The following is a 21,849-nucleotide window of genomic DNA, read 5'->3' as shown; positions in this document are numbered from 1 at the left end:
CGAGACCAGCCTGGTCTACAGAGCTAGTTCCAGGACAGGCTCCAAAGCCACAGAGAAACCCTGTCTCGAAAAAACAAAAAAAAAAAGCTTCTCCTTGAGACTGTACCTGGACAGCAAATGACCCTCAATTGCCATAAAATACAATCATTGATAATTAGATTGGAGCCGGGCATGGTACTGCATGCCTTTGATCCCAGGACTTGACAGGCAGAGGTAGGCAGATCTCTGTGCATTAGAGCCCACCTGATTTACACAGACGCTGTCTTGAAAAAAACAAGACGTGGTCAGGGGAGAAAGGGAGAATCAGGTTGGCTCCTGCTCTAAGGTATCTTTCCTTCACAGTTCTCCTTTGCGGTCCTCTGTCATGTCATGTCCACCTCAGTTAGCCAGAACCAGAGAAAGCCTAAGAGAGTCCTGGAGACTCAATCAGGGAGCAGATAGTTTGGAGCAGAAGAAATCACAGTGAAGGGCAAGGACATGACTCAGTGGGTAAAGGTGCTTGTCACAAAGCTCCGAGTTCCACCCCTGGGACCCACAGGGTGGAATTACAGAATGGATTCCTGTATGTGGTCGTCTGACCTCCACATGCACACACATGCACACACTTTGCACACAAACACATAACTATCCGAGCGAAAAGTTCCTACTTCTAGCAACAGGCAACAGACAAATAGACGGCAGTAAGTCAGGAAGTATCACAAACAATGTGTACTTGATCTAAGCACTGTGAAGTGGAAAAGAACTGTTAGGTGTGGGGCCGATGTAATGACCTGCGTCGGGTCCCTAGGACTCATGTGTTGGAAGGAGAGCGCTGACTCCCCCAAGGTGTCCTCTGATCTTCACCTATGTGATGTTGGCATGCACCCACTCCACATACTTACTTACAAACATACTCACATAAAGATGTTCATAAGGGCTGGAGAGATGGCTCAGTGGTTAAGAGCATTGGCTGCTCTTCCAGAGGTCACAACCATCTGTAATGAGGTCTGGCGCCCTCTTCTGGCATGTGAGCATACATGGAGGCAGAATGTTGTATACATAATAAATAAATAAATCTTTAAAAAAAAACATACACATAAAATAAATAAAAATGTAATAATAAAAAAAGAAACCGTCACATATACTTTATTGTTTATTTTTCAAAGAATATTAGCTTAGGTTAACTTTAAATATGAACAAAAACTCTTTTATTAATTTGAAATTTTATTTTTTATTATCATTTTATATGTGTGCGTTCATGTAGATCAGAGGATAGCTCTGTAAAGTCCGTTCTCTACTTTACAGGATCCAGGCTCAAACTCTGATCATAATTTGATAGGAAACGTATTTACTCGCTGAGCCTCTCATCCGCCCTTGCCGCTTAAGGAAAATGCTTCCCTAGTCAGAACACGTTGCACTGCCGGGCGGTGGTGGCGCACGCCTTTAATCCCAGCACTCGGGAGGCAGAGGCAGGCGGATCTCTGTGAATTCGAGACCTGCCTGGTCTACAAGAGCTAGTTCCAGGACAGGCTCCAAAGCCACAGAGAAACCCTGTCTCGAAAAACAAACAAACAAAAAAGAACACGTTGCAGCGGTCATGGTATACGAAAAACTACATTTCCCATGATGTCCCAAACAGGAAGGAAGTGATTTTGGACGCCTCCCGTCATTGCTTATAGACCGGAAGCCGGGACCTTAGTTCTCTTTCCCATCTTGCAAGGTAGGAATGGCGGGCGTCTGTGCGAGAGCCGCTCTCAGGACCCCTATCCTGGGCCATCCGAAGGCAGGGGACATCCGAGGGCCACCGCCCAGGGCCCGCTATGGTCGAGGTCACTCACCAGGTCTCTCGGGAGCGTCATTTCTGTCGGTGTGGGTTGGAAAAGGCCGAAGAGCGAGCGTAGCGCCCGAGACGGCCGCCGGGCCTTGCCGGCTGCCGTAGCCTGGGGAGTCTTAGAGGACTGTACGGTGGCGTGCGCTCTCTAAGCCGGTGTCGGGGTTCCAGAACTCTCCGCCGAGCTCGCCTCGGCCACGTTGTCTTTTGCGTCTGAAGCGAAAAAAGGCTTCCTCGGCTCCTCCGGAAGTCCGAAGAGTGCCGATTGTTGCCTTTTGGTCGAGTTGGGAGCCTAGTGGCACCGGGAGCCGAGGGCGGCCCCAGAGAGAGTGGTCTTAAAATTTAGGAGTAGGTGCATGGGTTTGGATTTATGGCAAGCCCGTTTCCCTGGGCCTGTCATAGTGTCCCGTGCTAGAGCAACCTGCGGCCCCGAACCATTGCCTGGCCTCTGCCTGTAGGCCACGGCACTGAAGTGGGTCGCACAGTTAAGATGGGAAAACAAGCTTAAAAGCAGCGGCTTCCTTGCTGTGTAGACTTGGGAGAATAAGTTTGCTAAGTTTTGAGACATGCATGGGAGACCTGTTGCAAGCAGCAGAGGGTTGGCTTTGGTATTGACTTGTGATAAACGGTTGATGAAATGCCTTTTTTTTTTCTTTACATCACAAGATGGCGGGTGAAAAAGCCGAGAAACCTGATACAAAAGAGAAGAAACCTGCAGCCAAGAAGGCTGGCGGTGATGCCCCTGCCGCTGGTGCAGCCAAAAAGGGTAACCCTAAGGCTAAAAAGCTCAAGAAGGGGAAGCCCCATTGCAGCCGAAATCCAGTCCTTGTTAGAGGGATTGGCAGGTACTCCCGATCTGCTATGTATTCCAGAAAGGCCATGTACAAAAGGAAATACACAGCTGCAAAAACCAAGGTAAGAGGAGGGAAATGCCCCTCAGTTACACCTTCACTACGGTTGTCCCGCCTGCCACAGTCCTTGATGGGTTTGTCTTTGTAGGTTGAAAAGAAGAAGAAAAAGGAAAAGGTCCTTGCCACTGTCACAAAACCAGTTGGTGGTGACAAGAATGGTGGTACCCGGGTGGTTAAGCTTCGAAAAATGGTAAGATCTGGAGGAGGGTAGGCAGTGAGTTTAAATTTGAATGATGTGGAGATGTTGATTTGGGGGGGGGGGGGGGCAGATGGCCTGAGGAGAAACTTTTTTAGGTTCTTAAATACTGGGTTGTGTTGTTGCTTCCTCTTGCCTGAAAGCGGCTTGGTGTACTTAGGAATGAGTTGTTAGGCTGGGTTTAGCTCAGTGTGAGTATAGCACACCCAAAGTTCTGGCTTTTCCATTGCCAGCACTGCAAAGTGGGGATTGTGTGAGTTAATTTAACTAACTTGTACCACTGACTACTTTTGTGCCATTTTTTCTTTTGTCTTTTGTGGGTAGATGGGAAGTTGTGTTTCTACTGCTGGGAGTCTGATGAGGTGGGAGTTAAAGTATGTCAAACATACTTTACCTTAATGAGACAACACACTGTGTGTTGAGAAGGGGTCTCAGCCTGCCCCCCCCCCATGTCCGGCTGACGTATTTTGAAGAATCACAGTAGAATTTGGAGCCGGCCACCTGGAGGCAGAGGAATCTCTGAGTTCAAGGACAGCCAAGGCTGTCTGGGAAACCTTATCTTGCCAGGAGTGGTGTCTTTTGCCTTCAATCCCAGCACTAGGGAGGGGAGACAGAGGCAGGTGAACTCTGAGTTCCAGGACAGGCAGCAAAGCTACAGAGAAACCAAAAAAAAAAAAAGTTTGAGGGACTGGAGAACTGGCTCTGGTTAAAGTAAGCCAGGTGTAGTAGGGCACACCTTTAATCCAAGGATTTAGGAGGGGCAGAAGAGGGGGCTTAGAGGGGCTATCATCCCAGGATTAGGAGATTTTCTTTCCTGGTTGTTTCTGGGGTTTACCCAGAGGCTGTCTCAGTTCTTATCTGAACAGCTTTCTTAAGTGTGGTACATGCACTCTCTTCAGCCCAGGTATTATCCTACCGAAGATGTGCCTCGGAAGCTGCTGAGCCATGGCAAAAAGCCCTTCAGTCAGCATGTGAGACACCTGCGTGCCAGCATCACTCCTGGGACTGTCCTCATCATCCTTACTGGGCGCCACAGGGGCAAGGTGAGCAGTGTCCCGTGGAGGCTGGATCATAATATTTTCCCATTAATATTTATATATGCTGTGTTTGGTGAAATATGTATGTGATTTGCTTGCTTAAGAGACTAGCTGCACCGTGTGTAGATAGAATTTAGAAATTGCCTTTTGGTGGTGGTTTTGGGTATTTTGTTTTTTCTAAAAACTTTGACAAGACTTCCTGTAACCCATGATTCTCCTGCTTCTACATTTTGAGTGCCAGGTTATGCGTGTGCACTCCCATGCCTGCCTTTAGACCAGTGGTTCTCAACCTGTGGGTCTTGACCTCTATGGGATCACTTTAAGACCATCTGATTATTAGATACTTAAAATTCATAACAGTAGCAAAATTACAGTAACAATTTTATGTTGGGTCAGAAGTCAGGATACAATTGCTAAATGTCATTTTCTGTTTGATATCCAGAGAGTGGTTTTCCTGAAGCAACTGGGCAGTGGTTTACTGCTTGTGACAGGTAAGAAAATCCTTAGTATATTTGTTTCTAACAGGATGTCATAGAGCCCAGGATGGCCTTGTCCTAATCCTGCTTCCTAAGAGTTGAGATTTCCAGGTACCAATCACTATTCTTGACTTGAGACATGCTTGCTCCAGAATCAAGCTGCAAACTTACAGAGCTCCCCCCTGCTTCAGGTTTCCTGCTGTGGAATTGAGACACACACACTTAGATTTTTGTGGCAGGAGGTACACATAGCCCATGTGAAGGTCTTGCTATCATCTCACCAGCTACAGTTTATTTTTCTACAGCAATCAGGCTTAATTAGAGCAAGAATATATTTGCCTGTCACGTTGGCTTAGTGGGTAATAAATGTGTTTGCTTAAGAGCTTGAGTTTGATTCCTGGACCTACATAATATAAGGAAAAGGGGATCCGTGCAAGTTCTACTGTAGTGCGGCACATACAAATGCACTCTGTGCAGAGTGTGCCGAGTAGAGCAGCAGTAATAGACACTTAGATTTTAAGTGCTGCAAGTTTTTTTCCCATGATATTCTTGTAGCCTTGCACACTGCATGAGGAGTTTGTAGACAGATAAAAAATGAATGGTTAGCCGGGCGGTGGTGGTGCATGCCTTTAATCCCAGCACTCGGGAGGCAGAGGCAGGCGGATCTCTGTGAGTTCTAGACCAGCCTAGTTAGTCTACAAGAGCTAGTTCCAGGACAGGAACCAAAACCACAGAGAAACCTTGTCTCGAAAAACCAAAAAGAAAGAAAAAAGAATGGTTGCTAGGTAGGATGGAGCAGAGGCAGGCAGAAGGGAGAGAGTCAATGGTTCCCCATAAGGGTACTCCATGATTTCAGCCAATCTATGTAGCAGACGACTCTCTTCTTACCTGGTCCCTTGGAAAGGCAGGGTGAGAAAAAAATCCCTGGATGGACAGATTTTGGAGCAGGTAACAGTTTTTTCTTTCTTTTCTTTTTTTTTTTTTTTTTTTTTTTTGGTTTTTCGAGACAGGGTTTCTCTGGTTTTGGAGCCTGTCCTGGAACTAGCTCTTGTAGACCAGGCTGGTCTTGAACTCACAGCGATCCGCCTGCCTCTGCCTCCCTCCGAGTGCTGGGATTAAAGGCGTGCCACCACCGCCCGGTTTAACACTTTTTCAAATTAGGAAGTTGTGGGCCCTCTCTGTATGTGCTGGGAATTTAAGGGTCTTTAGCAAGAGTGGCCATTATATTTAACCATTGAACCATCTCAGGTCTCTGCTCCTAGACCCAAGTTAACCTTTTTTTGTTTGACACAGGGTCTCACTATGTAAACCAGTCTCGCCTTAAACTCAAGAGATCTGTCTTCCTTTGTCCTGAAGTTAAAGACATGTGTCACCATGCTAAATCTTGACTATTGAGTGTCAATTCTTATTTTTCAAACTTTAAAATTTTTCCCCAGGACCTCTTGCCCTCAACAGAGTTCCTTTGAGAAGAACACATCAGAAGTTTGTCATCGCCACCTCTACAAAAGTTGATATCAGCACAGTTAAAATCCCCAAACACCTGACTGATGCTTACTTCAAGAAAAAGCAGCTGCGTAAGCCCAGGCATCAGGAGGGCGAGATCTTTGACACAGAGAAGGAGGTGAGGAAGTAACTTTCTGACTTGAGATTGTTCTAGATGGTAAATGTGACCTCAGTGTCCTTAGTCTACTCTCAGAGTAGATAAGCCCCTGGGGGAGGCTTTATCAGTTCTTGACAAGTAGGTCTTTTTCTAGGGAAGTGATGGTTTTAAATGTTTCCTTTTCTCTGTTTAGAAATACGAGATTACAGAGCAGCGCAAGGCTGATCAGAAAGCGGTGGACTCGCAGATTCTGCCAAAGATCAAAGCTGTTCCTCAGCTGCAGGGCTACCTGCGCTCTCAGTTCTCTCTGACGAACGGGATGTATCCTCACAAACTGGTTTTCTAAATTGCTGATGACCTAATTAAACAGCTTTATGTGTCTCTTTGTGTCTCTTTTTTTTTTTGTTGTTGTTGTTTTTGTTTTTGTTTTTTCGAGACAGGGTTTCTCTGTGGTTTTGGAGCCTGTCCTGGAACTAGCTCTTGTAGACCAGGCTGGTCTCGAACTCACAGAGATCCTCCTGCCTCTGCCTCCCAAGTGCTGGGATTAAAGGCGTGCGCCACCACCGCCCGGCTTCTTTGTGTCTCTTTTTGTGTTCGAATGTTGGATGAGGGCTTTGTGCGTGTTCCAGTGTCTTCCTCTGGCCCTTGCTGCTTGTTCTGAAACCCACATGCTAGGATGGCCAACTAGAGAGTTTCAGGATCCTGCTGCCTCTGCCCCTCTCTCCAGCTGGTGTTGGATTTGGGGCACACACACATACACACAGCCAGGGCAAGCTTTAACTGCAGGTATAGTTTTGCTTCCTAACAAGTAGGATTGCCCGGGAGTGGTTTGTGCTGTGGACCTCTCATAGATTTGGCTCATTTGGGGGGAAATAAATTAGGGCTTCTCAGTGTAACAGCCCTGGCTGTCCTGGAATTCAGTTATAGACCTGACTGACCTCGAGCTCAGTCGTGAGTGCTGGAATTAACAGGTGTCCTCCACTACTGCCCTGCTCTCTGTTGCATTTTCTTGCATGTTCAACAGATGAATAGTGGAGTAAGGAAACTGGAGAGATGGCTCAGTGGTTAAGAGTATTTCCTGCTCTTCCAAAGGCCTTGAGTAGCCAGGTGGTGGTGGTGGACGCCTTTAATCCCAGCACTTGGGAGGCAGAGGCAGGCGGATCTCTGAGTTCAAGGTCAGCCTGGTCTACAAGAGCAAGTTCCAGGACAGGCTCCAAAGCCACAGAGAAACCCTGTCTTGAAAATACCAAAAGAAAAGGTGAGCGCTTTGTCTTCCTGCTTGCATCCCCTTCCCAGGAGCAAGAAAACTCAATGTAAGACCCACTGTACCTCACATTTGTTACCCTCTTAGAAGTTTCATTTGTCTTGGCACAGATGTGCTTGTGTGAGCATAAAAAAGGCTTTATGCCGGGCGGTGGAGGCGCACGCCTTTAATCCCAGCACTCGGGAGGCAGAGGCAGATGGATCTCTGAGTTCGAGACCAGCCTGGTCTACAAGAGCTAGTTCCAGGACAGGCTCCAAAACCACAGAGAAACCCTGTCTCGAAAAACCAAAAAAAAAAAAAAGGCTTTATTTTTACTGGAGATTGACCTCTCGGGAACATGCACAAATCTCTTTGCAGCATAAGGTGCTCAAAAAGGAAGAAAACATGAGATGTGTAAGCTGCTGCTTCAGCATTGAGAACGCTTTTCTCTGCACACATGAGTTCAAATCCTCAGCACCTACACAAACTATATGGCTTCAGATGCCTGCAGCTTCAGGAGTAGGGGTCAGGGACAAGGGGATCATTGGTCAGCCAGCCTAGGCAAAACAGCAAGCAAGCTTCCAGTGTGTTCTTACTTCAACAACAAATACAGACTTACACCCATGTATACATATAAGCAAATATATACACATAGACATGCATATGCGTGTGTACTCAGATAAACATGTATATACAAAGACTAATGGAGGCACATGCACACAGAAACACAGATGCAGTAAGCAAGGAAACTAATAACCAGATTGTAGAAACCTAATCTTTTGTAGACCTTTGCTTAGGCCCTGTTTTCAGATAAAACATTCACAACTTTTGCTGGGCGGTGGTGGCGCATGCCTTTAATCCCAGCACTTGGGAGGCAGAGGCAGGCGGATCTCTGTGAGTTCGAGACCAGCCTGGTCTACAAGAGCTAGTTCCAGGACAGGCTCCAAAGCCACAGAGAAACCCTGTCTCGAAAAAAACAAAAACAAAAAAAACATTCACAACTTTTGGTGGATACAAATTCAGAAAAAACTAACCCAGGATAGTCATATATTTAAAAAAAAAAAAATGTCCTCTATATAGCTTTAAAAACCATAGTATGGGGTGAGTTACAGAACTTTTAGCTAGGCTCAACATAATTGTTGTTGATGTGAAATTTCTAAAATATCTAAAATTGTTATGATGTAGAACTTTGAAAATGAAAAAAACCTGAGAAAAAAAGTTTTTTTAAGCCATGGATTAATTTTTTTTTGTTTTGTTTTGTTTTTCGAGACAGGGTTTCTCTGTGGCTTTGGAGCCTGTCCTGGAACTAGCTCTTGTAGACCAGGCTGGTCTCGAACTCACAGAGATCCGCCTACCTCTGCCTCCCAAGTGCTGGGATTAAAGGCGTGCGCCACCACCGCCCGGCATGGATTAATTTTTTTAAAGTAAACTCTTTAATTGAATGTTTATGTCTTTTAATCTGTGGGATGAAAAGTCCCCTCCTTAATCCCTGTCCCAGGTATAATCTCATCGTGGTCCAGCTGTCAATGAGGGATTAGATGGGGTTAGATGGGGTAAGAACAGGGTCATAACCTAGGACTCCTCAAGCAGGGAGCCCAGACCTTGGCTGTATTATAGTGTTTCAGGTCCTCACTGAACTTCTCACAGAGGGATAGAAAGGTCAAACAGTCCGCGTACTGCTTGATCTCAGAGGAGCAGGGTCCCCACCTGCTAGGCATGCATGGCAAGACACTTGAGAGCCTGCTGGACCACAGGCTGGGGAAGGTCCCTTTGGAGCAACTACTCGCTATGTGCCCCGTAGCTGAGCCCACCACTATGCCTGTGGCTGTGGAAGCTACCTGAACCATAAGCAGTGGGAGCTGGGGTTGACATCAAGGATGGTGAGTATGCAGGAGGGTGGGTAGGGCATCTCACTGATCAGCAACTGTTTTTTGACTTCTCCCAAACATAGTAGCCATTGTGGAACCTTGAGGAACAGGTTAAGAAGAGATGAACAACCAGGTAGTGCCTGGAGGCAGAGGCAGGCAAATCTCTTGAGTTTTAGGCCAGCCTGGTCTACAGAGTGAGATCCAGGACATCAGGATAGCTAGGGCTACACAGAAAAATCCTATCTCAAAAAACAGAATGACCAGACCCTCAGTAACATTTTTAATGTTTGAATAAACGGGGAAGTGGAGAATTGAGAATTTTCTTAATTTTCTATTGCTGTGAAGAGACACCATGACCAAGGCAGCTTATAGAAAAGTTTTATTGGGGTTTATGGTTTCAGGTAAGTCAATGAACATTGTGGCAGGGAGCATGGCAGCAGACAGGCAGGGATGGTGCTAAAGGCATAGCTAAGAGCTTACGTCTAATCCATAACCACAAGGCAGAGAGAGCACTGACTGGGCCTGGTATGGGCTTCTGAAAACCTCAAAGCCAATCCCTAGTGACACAAGCTCTCTAACAAGGCCACATTTCAAAATCCTTCCCAAGCATTTCCAGCAAACAGGAACCAAATATTCAAATATATGCACCTAGGCTTTTTTTTTTTTTTTTTTTTTTCGGTTTTTTGAAACAGGGTTTCTCTGTGGTTTTGGAGCCTGTCCTGGAACTAGCTCTTGTAGACCAGGCTGGTCTCGAACTCACAGAGATCCATCTGCCTCTGCCTCCCAAGTGCTGGGATTAAAAGCGTGCGCCACCATCACCCAGCTGCACCTAAGCTTTTATTCTCATTCAAACTGCCCCAAGAATTATGTTTCTAATCTAGCAGAGACTCAGCCAGAGCTTGGGTAAGACACAAATGAAGTTAATCAGGCTGTGAACCACAGGGAACTATGGGAAATGATACTATAGCTGTGTCGGAATATAACCCTCGGGATTTTGGGAACTAGGCAGGTGCACTACAGATTTAAAGGTAGACTAGCAATGCTATATTTTTTTAATGTTCACTGTGTGTAGAGTTTAGGTTAGGAGAGAGACTGGGGAAACCAGGAAACTAAGGTATATAACAGCATTTTTTTAGATTATTTTTATTTCATGTGCATTTGTGTTTAGCCTGCATATCTAATCTGTGTAAAGGTATTGAATCTCCTGAAACTAAAGTTAACAGGCAGGAGTGAGCTGCAATGTGGGTGCTGGGAATTGAACCCAGGTGCTCTGGAAGAGCAGCCAGTCCCCTTAACCTGAGTCATCTTTCTAGTCTTAGATGGTCATTCTTGACTGCAGCCCAGATATGAACTGAACATGAAAGAACTGGTGTAGGCAGAGACTTCTCGTTCATTTTCCATCTGCCCAGACCCAAATAAAAACACAGAAACTATATTAATTACAACACTATTTAGCCAATAGCTTATGCATATTTCTAGCTAACTCTTACATGTTAAGTTAAACCATTTCTATTAATCTATGAATCACCATGAGATTGTGGCCTACTGGTAAGGTTTTGGCTGGCAGCTGGTGTCTTTCTCTTTTGGCAGCTACACGGCATCTCCCTGACTCCACATACTTTCTATATCTCTGTTCGGATTTGCCACCTGGTTTTACTCTACTAAGCCATTGGCCAAAAAAGATTCTTTAATAACCAATGATAATAAAACATAATCATAGCAGACAGAGGAGAATCCCAGATCATCTTCCCTTTTCTTTCTAAGTCAAAAGGAAGGTTTTAACTTTAATGTAGTAAAATTACATTTAACAAAACAGATATCAAGCAAGAATTACAGTTACAATATTGATATCTACTTTATCTTTTATCATAAATAAGGAAAACTATAATTATAACTATTCAACTCCATCAAAGACCCTAGAAGTATATAATATTACCTAAGTTAACAGGAAGTGCATCGTAAGCAACTTCCAAAGATTTAGAATTGACATTGACATTTTGCTACCTGAACAACCACACAAAGTACTTCTGTAACATTGGGGTATCCATCTTCAGCCTATAGGCCCATAGTATCCAGCACACTTCTTCATGAAGCAGGAACCCAAAGGAATGTCTTATCTTTTTGTTTGTTTGTTTGTTTTTTGTTTTTTTGTTTTTGTTGTTTTTCAAGACAGGGTTTCTCTGTGGTTTTGGAGCCTGTCCTGGAACTAGCTCTTGTAGACCAGGCTGGTCTCGAACTCACAGAGATTCACCTGCCTCTGCCTCCCAAGTGCTGGGATTAAAGGCGTGTGCCACCACCGCCCGGCTCGGAATGTCTCATCTTTAGGCAAGTGCAGCAGTCACTTTTCTGTAGGTCCTGCATGTCCAGTTCATACAGCATGCCATCATGCAGTTCAGGCAAAAGCAGTTTCTTGCCTATCAAACTCCAAAAGGAGCCTCTTTGATCTCTTTGATGCCCATCATCCTCTTGAAGTAGATTGGTGTTGCCAGGAACAGATGAGTCTCATTGTCATGAAAAGTCCTAAGTTCTTTTTTGTTTGTTTGTTTTTGTTTTTCGAGACAGGGAAGTCCTAAGTTCTTAAAACTTTTTAAATGCCGTATTCTGTTAGTCTTTGAAAGGTTTGAGGAATACTTATCCATCTGAAATATATCTCTGTCCATCTAGAAAACCTAACATGACTACAAGCTTAATTATTATAGATGATTATCTATTAACCTGTATTTCTTAATTATAAATTACACTTTTTTTTTGTTGTTTTTTTTGAGACAGGGTTTCTCTGTAGCTTTGGAGCCTGTCCTGGAACCCCCTTTGTAGACCAGGCTGGCCTCAAACTCACAGAGATCCGCCTGCCTCTGCCTTCCGAGTGCTGGGATTAAAGGCGTGCACCACCATCGCCCGGCTATAAATTACACTTTTTTTTTTTTAATTTTTTGGTTTTTTGAGACAGGGTTTCTCTGTGGCTTTGGAGCCTGTCCTGGAACTAGCTCTTTTTTTTTTTTTTTTTTTTTTCGAGACAGGGTTTCTCTGTGGTTTTGGAGCCTGTCCTGGAACTAGCTCTTGTAGACCAGGCTGGTCTCGAACTCACAGAGATTCACCTGCCTCTGCCTCCCAAGTGCTGGGATTAAAGGCGTGTGCCACCACCGCCCGGCTATAAATTACACTTTTAAATGAGCTGTACAAACACGATACCTTAATCAAGAGCAGAAATAAACACATGACAAAATTGACCTTAAATTTGTATCATTAAACCAAGATCCATACCAATGCAAAGTGTTCATCTCTATAGCATATCCCACTTTAAATGTAAACAAACATTTATAAACAATCATTTAGGGAATTTGGGTGTTGTTCTCTGTTGTGATGTGGGATTCCCCTCTGTATGCTGTGAATACCATAGGTGAATAAAGAAACTGCCTTGGCCTGTTGATAGGGCCGAATTTAGGTAGGCAGGGAAAACTAAACTGAATGCTGGAAGAAAGGAGGCAGAGTCAGGGAGAAGACATGTAGCCCCACCAGAGATAGATGCTGGAACTTTTCCTGGTAAACCACAGCCTCGTGGTGATACACAGATTAGTAGAGATGGGTTAAAACAATATGTAAGAGAAGCTAGAGCTAATGGGCCAAACAGTGATTTAATTAATATAGTTTCTGTGTGGTTATTTCAGAACTCAGGAGCCAGGAACTAACTGGCAGCCTTCCTTCAACATTGTTGGGGACTGTGGACCTCCAGACCCTGAATTTCATGTGACTCCCTGCCTACTGGAGTAAACAACTTGTTTTCCTGTGCTTGCAGCTGCTCTGAACTTTTTTTGCAGCTGCTCTGAGCACGAGACCCTCAGGAGTTCCTGATGGCAGGGGAGTGGTTTCTGGTGGGCTTGCAGCTAAGAGTTAGGGCATGGAAGGAGACCCTATATAAGCTTCCCTGGAACACAACAAAGGTGGGCATTCTTGGTGTTACCCGTGTCTTTGTCTGTGTGTGTGTGTGTGTTTCAATCTCCAGACCCATGCACCCAACTCACAAACCATACTGTAGCACAGCACAGCAGGCATTGAGTTACAAATGGAGGCCCCCTGCGAGATCAGGAGCCAGGGATCCCTGAGAAATTGCCCTTGGAATGATGAGGGTGAATTGAAGATGGGTATATGTTTATGTGTCTTTTCATCCCCAGACCTTCGCCCAATAGCGATTAGGCACGGTTGAGATTGTGAACTAGAGACTCTCTGGGGGTACACCCTCCGGAATACTGGCCAGCAGGAAAGTTATAAAGAGGAGGTAGGAGGGTGAATTGAGGGCCTTGAAAAGATGGAATGTGCACTGAGAACCTGGATTATGTATATTGTGTTTTCTTTTAATTTTTTGACTAGAGAGAGACTTTTTATTCTGGGAACTGCCAAGAAAGGTATCTTGACTTTAAAATTTGGGTCTAAGGATTTGTTGCTTTGGAAAAGAGATTCTGCTTTTGTTTCCACAGAAGATGAGGACCTATGGAATCCTTCTAGGCTAATGTGGTTTGATGGAGCAAGGCCCCTGAAAGGTAGCTTTGAACACCCCTAAAAATACTTCACCCAACTAATAGCAGGAAGGAGGTTAGAGAGAAGGATGCCAAAATTTCCTAAATGATTGTTTACTGAAGGTTGTGGGGTGAGAGGGATGCCATAAGCAGCGTCAGTGGCTGGATCCGAGGCTAGCTGGAACCACCCAGACCCTGCCAGGCTGCCTATCTGCGCATGGCTTATGGAGAAGGTGGCGGCAAGGCAGGGAGGCTGCAGCAGTTCCTGGCTCTACAGGATCCAAGGGACCTGTGCAGTAGCCTAGGAAGGTCCCAGAACCTGCCTGCTGCCCCAGCTCCCAGCGGTGGCTGGAGGCATGTTGCTCTGGCCCAGTAAGGTCCTGGCCTGGAGGAGCTGTCTCTACCGGTTGTGGTGGTGCACACTGGTAGAATTTGCTGAAGGAGGCAGAGGCAGGAGGATCTGGAGTTCAAGGATGACTGTCCAGCCATCCTGTCCCACGGATACCACTGCAGCCTCCTTCGTGGCAGCCAAAATTGCCATCAGCCAGACAGCTGCTGTGACTATCTTCCTAGCCAGTAGCAACATTTAATATCATTCATTTGAAACAAGAACAGTTGAATTTCTTGTGGAATTTGCATGAGATTGGTTGCTCTCCTTCTTTCCATCATATTTGTGCCATGCACATGCCAGTCCAGAACCTTGGTCTAATTACATAGAAAAAGGGGAGATGTTGGGGACTGTGGACCCCCAGACCCTGAATTTCCTGTGACCCCCCTGCCTGCCAGAGTAAACAGCTTGTTTTCGTATGCTTGCATCTGCTCTGAGCAAACAACTTGTTTTGTTGCTGCTCTGATAATGAGACTCTCAGGAGTTCCTAATGGCAGGGGAATGGTTTCTGATGGGCTTGTAGCTGAGAGTTAGGGCGTGGAAGAAGATCCTATATAAGCTTCCTTGGAACACAATAAAGGCGGCATTCTTGGTGTTATTTGTGTCACTGTGTGTTTGTGTGTCTGTGTTTCAGTCTCCAGGCCCTTGCCCAGCTCATGAACCATACCCTAATGTCTAGCGTATAGAGTAGGCATTACACTACTATTCTCTAGACTACTTCCTGCTGATTGAGGGTGCTGTAAATCTGGTCCTTCATGGAGTATCCTGTGTGGTAGGTTCATCTCAGCCAGCATTCCTGAAGCTGTCATGAATGTTGGACATTCTGGGCCATTTCTTCAGGTGATTTTGTTTGATCAAACCATACTAGCCAGTAAGGAATCCATAGTTTTCAATTCCCTGTGGAAACAAATGCAGAATCTTTTCTTTCTTCCTTCCTTCCTTTCTCTCTCTCTTTTTTTCTTTTTTTCTTTTCTTTTCTTTTCTTTTTTCTTTTTTTTTTTGAGACAGAAGTTCTCTGTGTAACAGTCCTAGCTATCCTGGAACTAGCTCTTTTTTATTTTTTATTTATTTATTTTTTGGAACTAGCTCTTTTAGACTAAGCTGACCTCTCAGATATCTCCCTGTCTCTGACTCCCAAGGGCTGGGATTAAAAGCATGTACCACCATTGCCCAGCCAGAACATCTTTTCCAAAGCAACATATTTTGAAGTCAAGATAACTTTAAAACATATATATTGGTTTAGCTTATCAGCCTGTATACTGAAATGTCTCTCTGTACTTAGCTCATTCACAATCACAAAATTCAAAGAAAACACAATAATATACATAATCCAGACTGTGTATTTTACATCTTTAATGACCTTTCTTTTTTTCTTTCTTTCTTTCTTTTCCAAGACCATGTTTCTCTGTAGCTTTGGAGCCTCTCCTGGAACTAGCTCTTGTAGACCATGCTGGCCTCTAACTCACAGAGATCCTCCTGCCTTTGCTCCCAAGTACTGGGATTAAAGTTGTGAACCACCACCTGGTTATTTTCTTATTTTTTTAATTTATGACTATCTGTACTCTGTCTCTTTTTTAAAAAAATATTTATTCTTTATTTTTTGTATATGGTGCTGTAGTTGCATGTATGCCTGTAGGCCAGAATGGGCATCAGATCCCACTATAGATGGTTGTGAGCCACCATATGGTTGCTGGGAATTGAACTCACATCCTCAGGAAGAGCACCCAGTGCTCTTAACCACCAAACCAGCTCTCCAGGCCCTGTACTCTGTCTCTTTAAAGACTTTGTTTTAATTTTTTAAAAATATTTATTTCTGGGCTGGAGAGATGGCTCAGCGGTTAAGAGATTGCCTGTTCTTCCAAAGGTCCTGAGTTCAGTTCCCAGCAACCATATAGTGGCTCACAACCATCGTAATGAGGTCTGGTGTCCTCTTCTGGCCTTCAGGAATATATACAGACAGAATATTGCATATATAATAAATCAATAAATATTTAAAAAAAAGAAAAAAATAAAAATATTTATTTCTTTTTATAACTGTCTATACTCTTTTTCTTCTCTTTCTCAAGCCTATGTATATTTTTAAACACACTGTGACCCATTCAGAGAGGTTTTTTTCATCTGAATATGTCTTTTTTTTTTTTAGATTTATTTATTTATTTATTATGTATACAACATTCCTTCCATGTATGCTTGCATGCCAGAAGGGGGCACCAGATCTCATTATAGATGGCTGTGAGCCACCATGTGGTTGCTGGGAATTCAACTCAGGACCTCTGGAAGAGCAGTCAGTGCTCTTAACCTCTGAGCCATCTCTCCAGCCCCCTGAATGTCTTTATTGTGTATTTGTAATTATTTTCTGACCAGGAGTTTTTTTTTGTTTGTTTGTTTTTTGTTTTTTTTGAGACAGGGTTTCTCTGTGGTTTTGGAGCCTGTCCTGGAACTAGCTCTTGTAGACCAGGCTGGTCTCGAACTCACAGAGATCCGCCTGCCTCTGCCTCCCAAGTGCTGGGATTAAAGGCGTGCGCCACCACCGCCCGGCAGGAGTACCCTTTTTTAAAAAATGCTTTATGGCCGGGTGATGGTGGCGCACGCCTTTAATCCCAGCACTTGGGAGGCAGAGGCAGGCGGATCTCTGTGAGTTCGAGACCAGCCTGGTCTACAAGAGCTAGTTCCAGGACAGGCTCCAAAACCACAGAGAAACCCTGTCTCGAAAAACCAAAAAAAAAAAAAAAAAAATGCTTTATGGAGCTGGGTGATGGTGGCTAACTTTTACATCTTAAATTAAACCATTTCTTTCTTTTTTTTTCTTTTTTTAAAGGAGGGAGGTGCTAGGCCCCTCGCCAAAGGGGTTGAGACTGAACGTGGAGAGTGGAAATAAACATGGGTTCTATTTTTTTTTTAAGATTTATTTATTTAGCCGGGCGGTGGTGGCGCACGCCTTTAATCCCAGCACTTGGGAGGCAGAGGTAGGCGGATCTCTGTGAGTTCGAGACCAACCTGGTCTACAAGAGCTAGTTCCAGGACAGGCTCCAAAGCCACAGAGAAACCCTGTCTCGAAAAACCAAAAAAAAAAAAAAAAAAAAAAGATTTATTTATTTATTATGTATACAACATTCTGCCTGCATGTATGCCCACACGTTGGAAGAGGGTGCCAGATGGTTGTGAACCACCATATGGTTGCTGGGAATTTAACTCAGGACCTCTGGAAGAGCAGCCGGTGTTCTTAACCAAATTAAACCATTTCTATTAATCTGTGAATCACCATGAGGTTGTGGCCTACCGGTAAGGTTCTGGCTGGCAGCTTGTGTTTTTCTCCTTTGGCAACTACATGGCTTCTCCTTCGGCTACTACATGGCATCTCCCTAACTCCACCTACTTTCTCTCTATATCTCTGTTCAGATTTCCCTCCTGGTTTTACTCTACTAAGCCATTGACTGAAACAGCTTCTTTAATAACCAATGGTAATAAAACATATTCATAACATACAGAGGGGACTCCCACATCAGACTGGTTTTGGAACAGGACACCCCAAGATCAAGTTCTCACCACAAGGGAAATTTATATGCCCCAGAAGGACAAACAAAAGGGAATAAGAGACAAACAAAGACAGGAGAGCTGTTAGAGAGCTAGGGAGAGGGGAAGGGAACAACCCAGGTGAGGTGGGAGCAAAGGACCGCCTCTGGATAGAGAGGAGACAGATGTGGCCCATAGACAAGAGGCAGTTTATAAAGGCAAAAGGGGAAACCTTGTGTTAAGGATGAGGTGTTTAATTTTAATCGGGCATGTTAATTAGGTGAGTCAAAAGGGGTTTTGATTGCTAGACTTCAATACTATAATAGCTGGACCTCGGTAGTCAGTCTCAGGAGGAGGAAGTGGCCAAATAATGAATAGCTCTTGGTAGCTAGTTTTGGAATGTAATCTAACAGTTTTTAGCAAGGCAGAGGGAATGGGGGAGAAAGACAAGGTCTACTGGAACATGTTTACCATGCTCAGGCTGGCTAGAGTCCCTTCAGAACATGTTTATATCACTGGATGAAGGGGATGTGGCAAATCTATACAATGAAGTACTTACTCAGCCTTGAAGGAGGTGTTGAGGTATTTTCCAGCACACAGTTGGATCAGGAGGATATTATGTCAAGTGCAGTAATTAAGGCACAGGCTGACAAATACTACCTGATCCAATGAAGGTGATGTCATAGAAGAAAAGCTGGCCATGGTCACACGAGGCTGGCCAGAGGCAAAGAGCAAAGGAATCATTACTACACATGCACAAAGTTTCAGAGAGAAGAAATAGAGAATCTGATCAGTCTGATGTTTGTGCAGTACCGTCATGCCCAATTAAATTTTCTTCCCTCATTAATCTATGTTTAATTTTATCTTTTTATTAATTAAGTTGTTTCATTAACTCTGAATTGAGGTGTCCCCTCCCACCTCGTCCCATTCCCTCCCTCCCCCTTTAATTTTGTCTTTTGACATGGGGTCTCACCGTGCAACCTTGGCTGGTTTGGAACTCGATATGTAGCGTTGAACACACAGAGATCCAAGTGTGTAAGATTAAAGCTGTGTGCCGCCACATCTGGCTCCTTTTTGTCAGTGTCTCGTGTAGTCCAGGCTGGCTTCAGACTCAATACATAACCTGAGCTGTAGATCCTCTTACCTTCCACCTACTGAGGGATAGGACTGCAGGCCATGTGCCACGACGCTTGGATTATGTGGAGTGCTGAGATTGAAGCGAGGGCTTTGTGCATGCTGTACAAATGTTCTACCAACTGCTGAGCTACATCCTTGGTCCTGGTTTTAGCTTACTGTTACTTTCTTGTGCTAGTGAGGGAATCCTGGACTTGTATATGCTAGGAAGCTCTCTCATCACTCAGCTGCATCCTCAGCGCCTTACATTAGAATCCCCAGTGAGCTGGCAGTCGTAGGCATGCACGCCTCCTCTCACACACAGATAGATCTCTGATGTCAATTTTTTGTTTGTTTGTCTTTTTTTGTTTTTGTTTTGGCTTTTCTCTTTTTGTTTGTTTGCTTTTTTTGAGACAGGGTTTCTCTGTGTAATAGCCCTAGCTGTCCTGGAGCTAGCTCTGTAGACCAGGCTGGCCTTGAACTCACAGAGATCTGCCTGCCTCTGCCTCCTGACTGCTGGGATAAAAGGTGTGTGCTACCACCACCTGGCTGGTTTGAGATTTTCAAGACAGGGTTTCTCTGTGTAGCCCTGGCTATCCCGGAACTCACTCTTTTAAACAGGCTGGGCTCAACTCAAAGATTTGACTGCCTTTGCCTCCAAGTGCTGGGATTTAAAGATGTGTGCCACCACTGCCCGGCTTTTTGATGTAAATTTCTAATAATTATTTAAACAACAACAATAATAACCAGGGGAGGGAGAAGTGGCTCAGCACTTTAGAGCTCTTGTTGCTCTTGCAGAGAATTTGTGTCAATTCCCAGCAGCCACAGCTCACAATCATCTGTAACCCCAGTCCCAGGAGATCCAACACCTTCTTCTGACCTCTGAGGGTACTAGACATACATGTGATATAGATGTATGCAGTCAAGTCATACTCACAAGTAAAGTAAAATAAATAAATCTTGTTTAAAATTTAAAAACATGGCCGGGCGGTGGTGGCGCACGCCTTTAATCCCAGCACTTGGGAGGCAGAGGCAGGCGGATCTCTGTGAGTTCGAGACCAGCCTGGTCTACAAGAGCTAGTTCCAGGACAGGCTCCAAAACCACAGAGAAACCCTGTCTCGAAAAAACAAAACAAAACGAAAAAAAAATTAAAAACAAACCAAAGAGATGTGAAATTAAGCATGTTCCAGGAAGCAGCCTGGAACTATCCTAAAATCATGAAGAGATAGTTCTTTTTTTTTTTTTTTTTTTTTTTTTTTTGGTTTTTCGAGACAGGGTTTCTCTGTGGTTTTGGAGCCTGTCCTGGAACTAGCTCTGTGGACCAGGCTGGTCTCGAACTCACAGATCATGAAGAGATAGGAAGAAACAAGAACATCACGTGATCTTTGAGCTTTTCTTTTTTTTTTTTTTTGAGCTTTTCAAGATAAGAATATTGATAAGCAGCAAGTTTCTGGAGACATGACTTGGTGGTTAAGAGCACTGGCTGCTCTTTCAGAGGACCAGGGTTCAATTCCCAGCACCCACTTGACGGCTCATAGTTATCTATAACTCCAGTCTAAGGGAAGCTGACATCATCTTCTGGCTTCCATGGGTACTGCATGCATGATGGTACATAGACATGCATGCAGAACAAACATTCAAACACATAAAATTAAAAAGTAAAAAAGATTCTTTCTTTTTTTATTTTATTTTATTATTAAGATTCGGCTCCTGTGGTGGTGGTGATGCATGCCTTTAATCCCAGCACTAGGGAGGCAGAGGCAGGCAGATCTCTATGAGTTTGAGGTCAGACTGGTCTACAAAGTGAGTTCCAGGACAGCCAAAGCTACACACACACACACACACACACACACACACACACACACACACACACACACAAAGGCATTCACCCCTGGCCTTAATCTAAGGATTTTGTGGCTTGAATGAATACTTTTACAAATTCCCAAACTGGAATATGTAATTTAAGGCAACAATGACTCAGAGGCCCGCCAGGGGGCGGGCACACAGTATTTTTCATCTTGGGGTTTTCATCAAGGTGGAGGCTGTCCCTTAGTTCTGCTAATTCTGTGGGGCTCCAAGAAGATTTTTTAGAATTTCTTTCATGGGATTTCCTTGCCTTTGTGCTTGCACACCCACCCAAGAGCAGAAAATGATGAGTCTCTGAAATGAATGTGGCCTTCTGGATCCCTTCAAAAGGAGATTTCTAGCGAAGGCATCTGTGTTTCCTCTTTGATACTGTGAGATGAAAATAATCTCTGCTGCATGTTCATGTGTGTTTGATGGATGTTTTTATAAGCTTTTTCCTGTCTTTGTCAATTCCCTATAAGTTTGCCTGGCAGCTCTTTCCAGAACTATCTTTAAGCCGTCAGTCAGCTTCTTAGAGACTGCTTATCGCCACTCCACACTTGCATATCTGAACACCCAATAAAGATTATGGGCTTAGTTCAGACAATCAGCTGGAACAGAAATGTTAACAGAAGCAAGAGACATTACAAAATCCCCGAGGAGCCCCAGCTAGAGCCAAGGCCAGCAAACATTGCATCAACAGCAGGGGCACTACCTGTGTACCCACAAACTCACTCCCTCTGGAGGAGGTGGCTCTCCTATGGGGGTGGGTGACTCATATATGCTCTTCCTACTTGATCCATCTTCCTCTGAGCTCTTGACTAGGGTCTACCCAGTCAACATGCCCCTTGCCCCTTTCCCCCTTTTGATTCTTTTCTTCTCCAAAGAAAGGGTACAGAGGTTGATTCCAGCTGGATATGTGGTGTGCAACGGTAAGCCCAGCATTCTGGAGGTGGAGTTAGAAGGATCAAGAAGTTTAAGATCATTCTTGGTTCCCAGCACTTGGGAGGCAGAGGCAGGCGGATCTCTGTGAGTTCGAGACCAGCCTGGTCTACAGAGCTAGTTCCAGGACAGGCTCCAAAACCACAGAGAAACCCTGTCTCGAAAAACCAAAAAAAAAAAAAAAAAAAGGATCATTCTTGGCTACAGAGCAAGTTCAAGGGCAGTTTGGGCTATAAGCCTCGTTTAAGAAAGAAAGGGCTAGCTGGGCGGTAGTGGCGCACGCCTTTAATCCCAGCACTTGGGAGGCAGAGGCAGGTGAATCTCTGTGAGTTCGAGACCAGCCTGGTCTACAAGAGCTAGTTCCAGGACAGGCTCCAAAGCCACAGAAAAATCCT

At 44.5% G+C, this 21,849-nt stretch overlaps 1 protein-coding gene and 1 non-coding gene across 2 annotated transcripts; both read left to right on the top strand.

Moving 5' to 3' along the window:
* The first annotated feature begins 1,680 nt into the window (after positions 1–1,680).
* Positions 1,681–6,407, top strand: Rpl6 (ribosomal protein L6). The gene is made up of 7 exons (XM_057764803.1): positions 1,681–1,699; positions 2,477–2,725; positions 2,810–2,911; positions 3,817–3,960; positions 4,397–4,445; positions 5,867–6,051; positions 6,224–6,407. The coding sequence occupies exons 2-7, from the start codon at positions 2,477–2,479 to the stop codon at positions 6,374–6,376; spliced, it is 882 nt and encodes a 293-aa protein (XP_057620786.1). The 5' UTR covers positions 1,681–1,699; the 3' UTR covers positions 6,377–6,407.
* LOC130872306 (small nucleolar RNA SNORA42/SNORA80 family) lies at positions 2,165–2,297 on the top strand. Its single transcript, XR_009056914.1, has one exon. It is a non-coding gene; the product is annotated as a small nucleolar RNA SNORA42/SNORA80 family (small nucleolar RNA).
* Positions 6,408–21,849: the final 15,442 nt, after the last annotated feature.

This window comes from Chionomys nivalis, chromosome 3 (genome assembly GCF_950005125.1).
Source record: "Chionomys nivalis chromosome 3, mChiNiv1.1, whole genome shotgun sequence".
Classification (NCBI taxonomy): domain Eukaryota; kingdom Metazoa; phylum Chordata; class Mammalia; order Rodentia; family Cricetidae; genus Chionomys; species Chionomys nivalis.
Note: the sequence above shows the minus strand (reverse complement) of the source record. Positions and strands in the feature narration are given on the sequence as shown.

Bases quoted from the DNA above. Each gene is read 5' to 3' on its own strand.
- Rpl6 (XM_057764803.1), top strand. From the start codon at position 2,477: ATGGCGGGTGAAAAAGCCGAGAAACCTGATACAAAAGAGAAGAAACCT. The intron at 2,726-2,809 runs GTAAGAGGAGGG...TTGTCTTTGTAG, and splicing joins ACACAGCTGCAAAAACCAAG to GTTGAAAAGAAGAAGAAAAA. The intron at 2,912-3,816 runs GTAAGATCTGGA...CACTCTCTTCAG, and splicing joins TGGTTAAGCTTCGAAAAATG to CCCAGGTATTATCCTACCGA.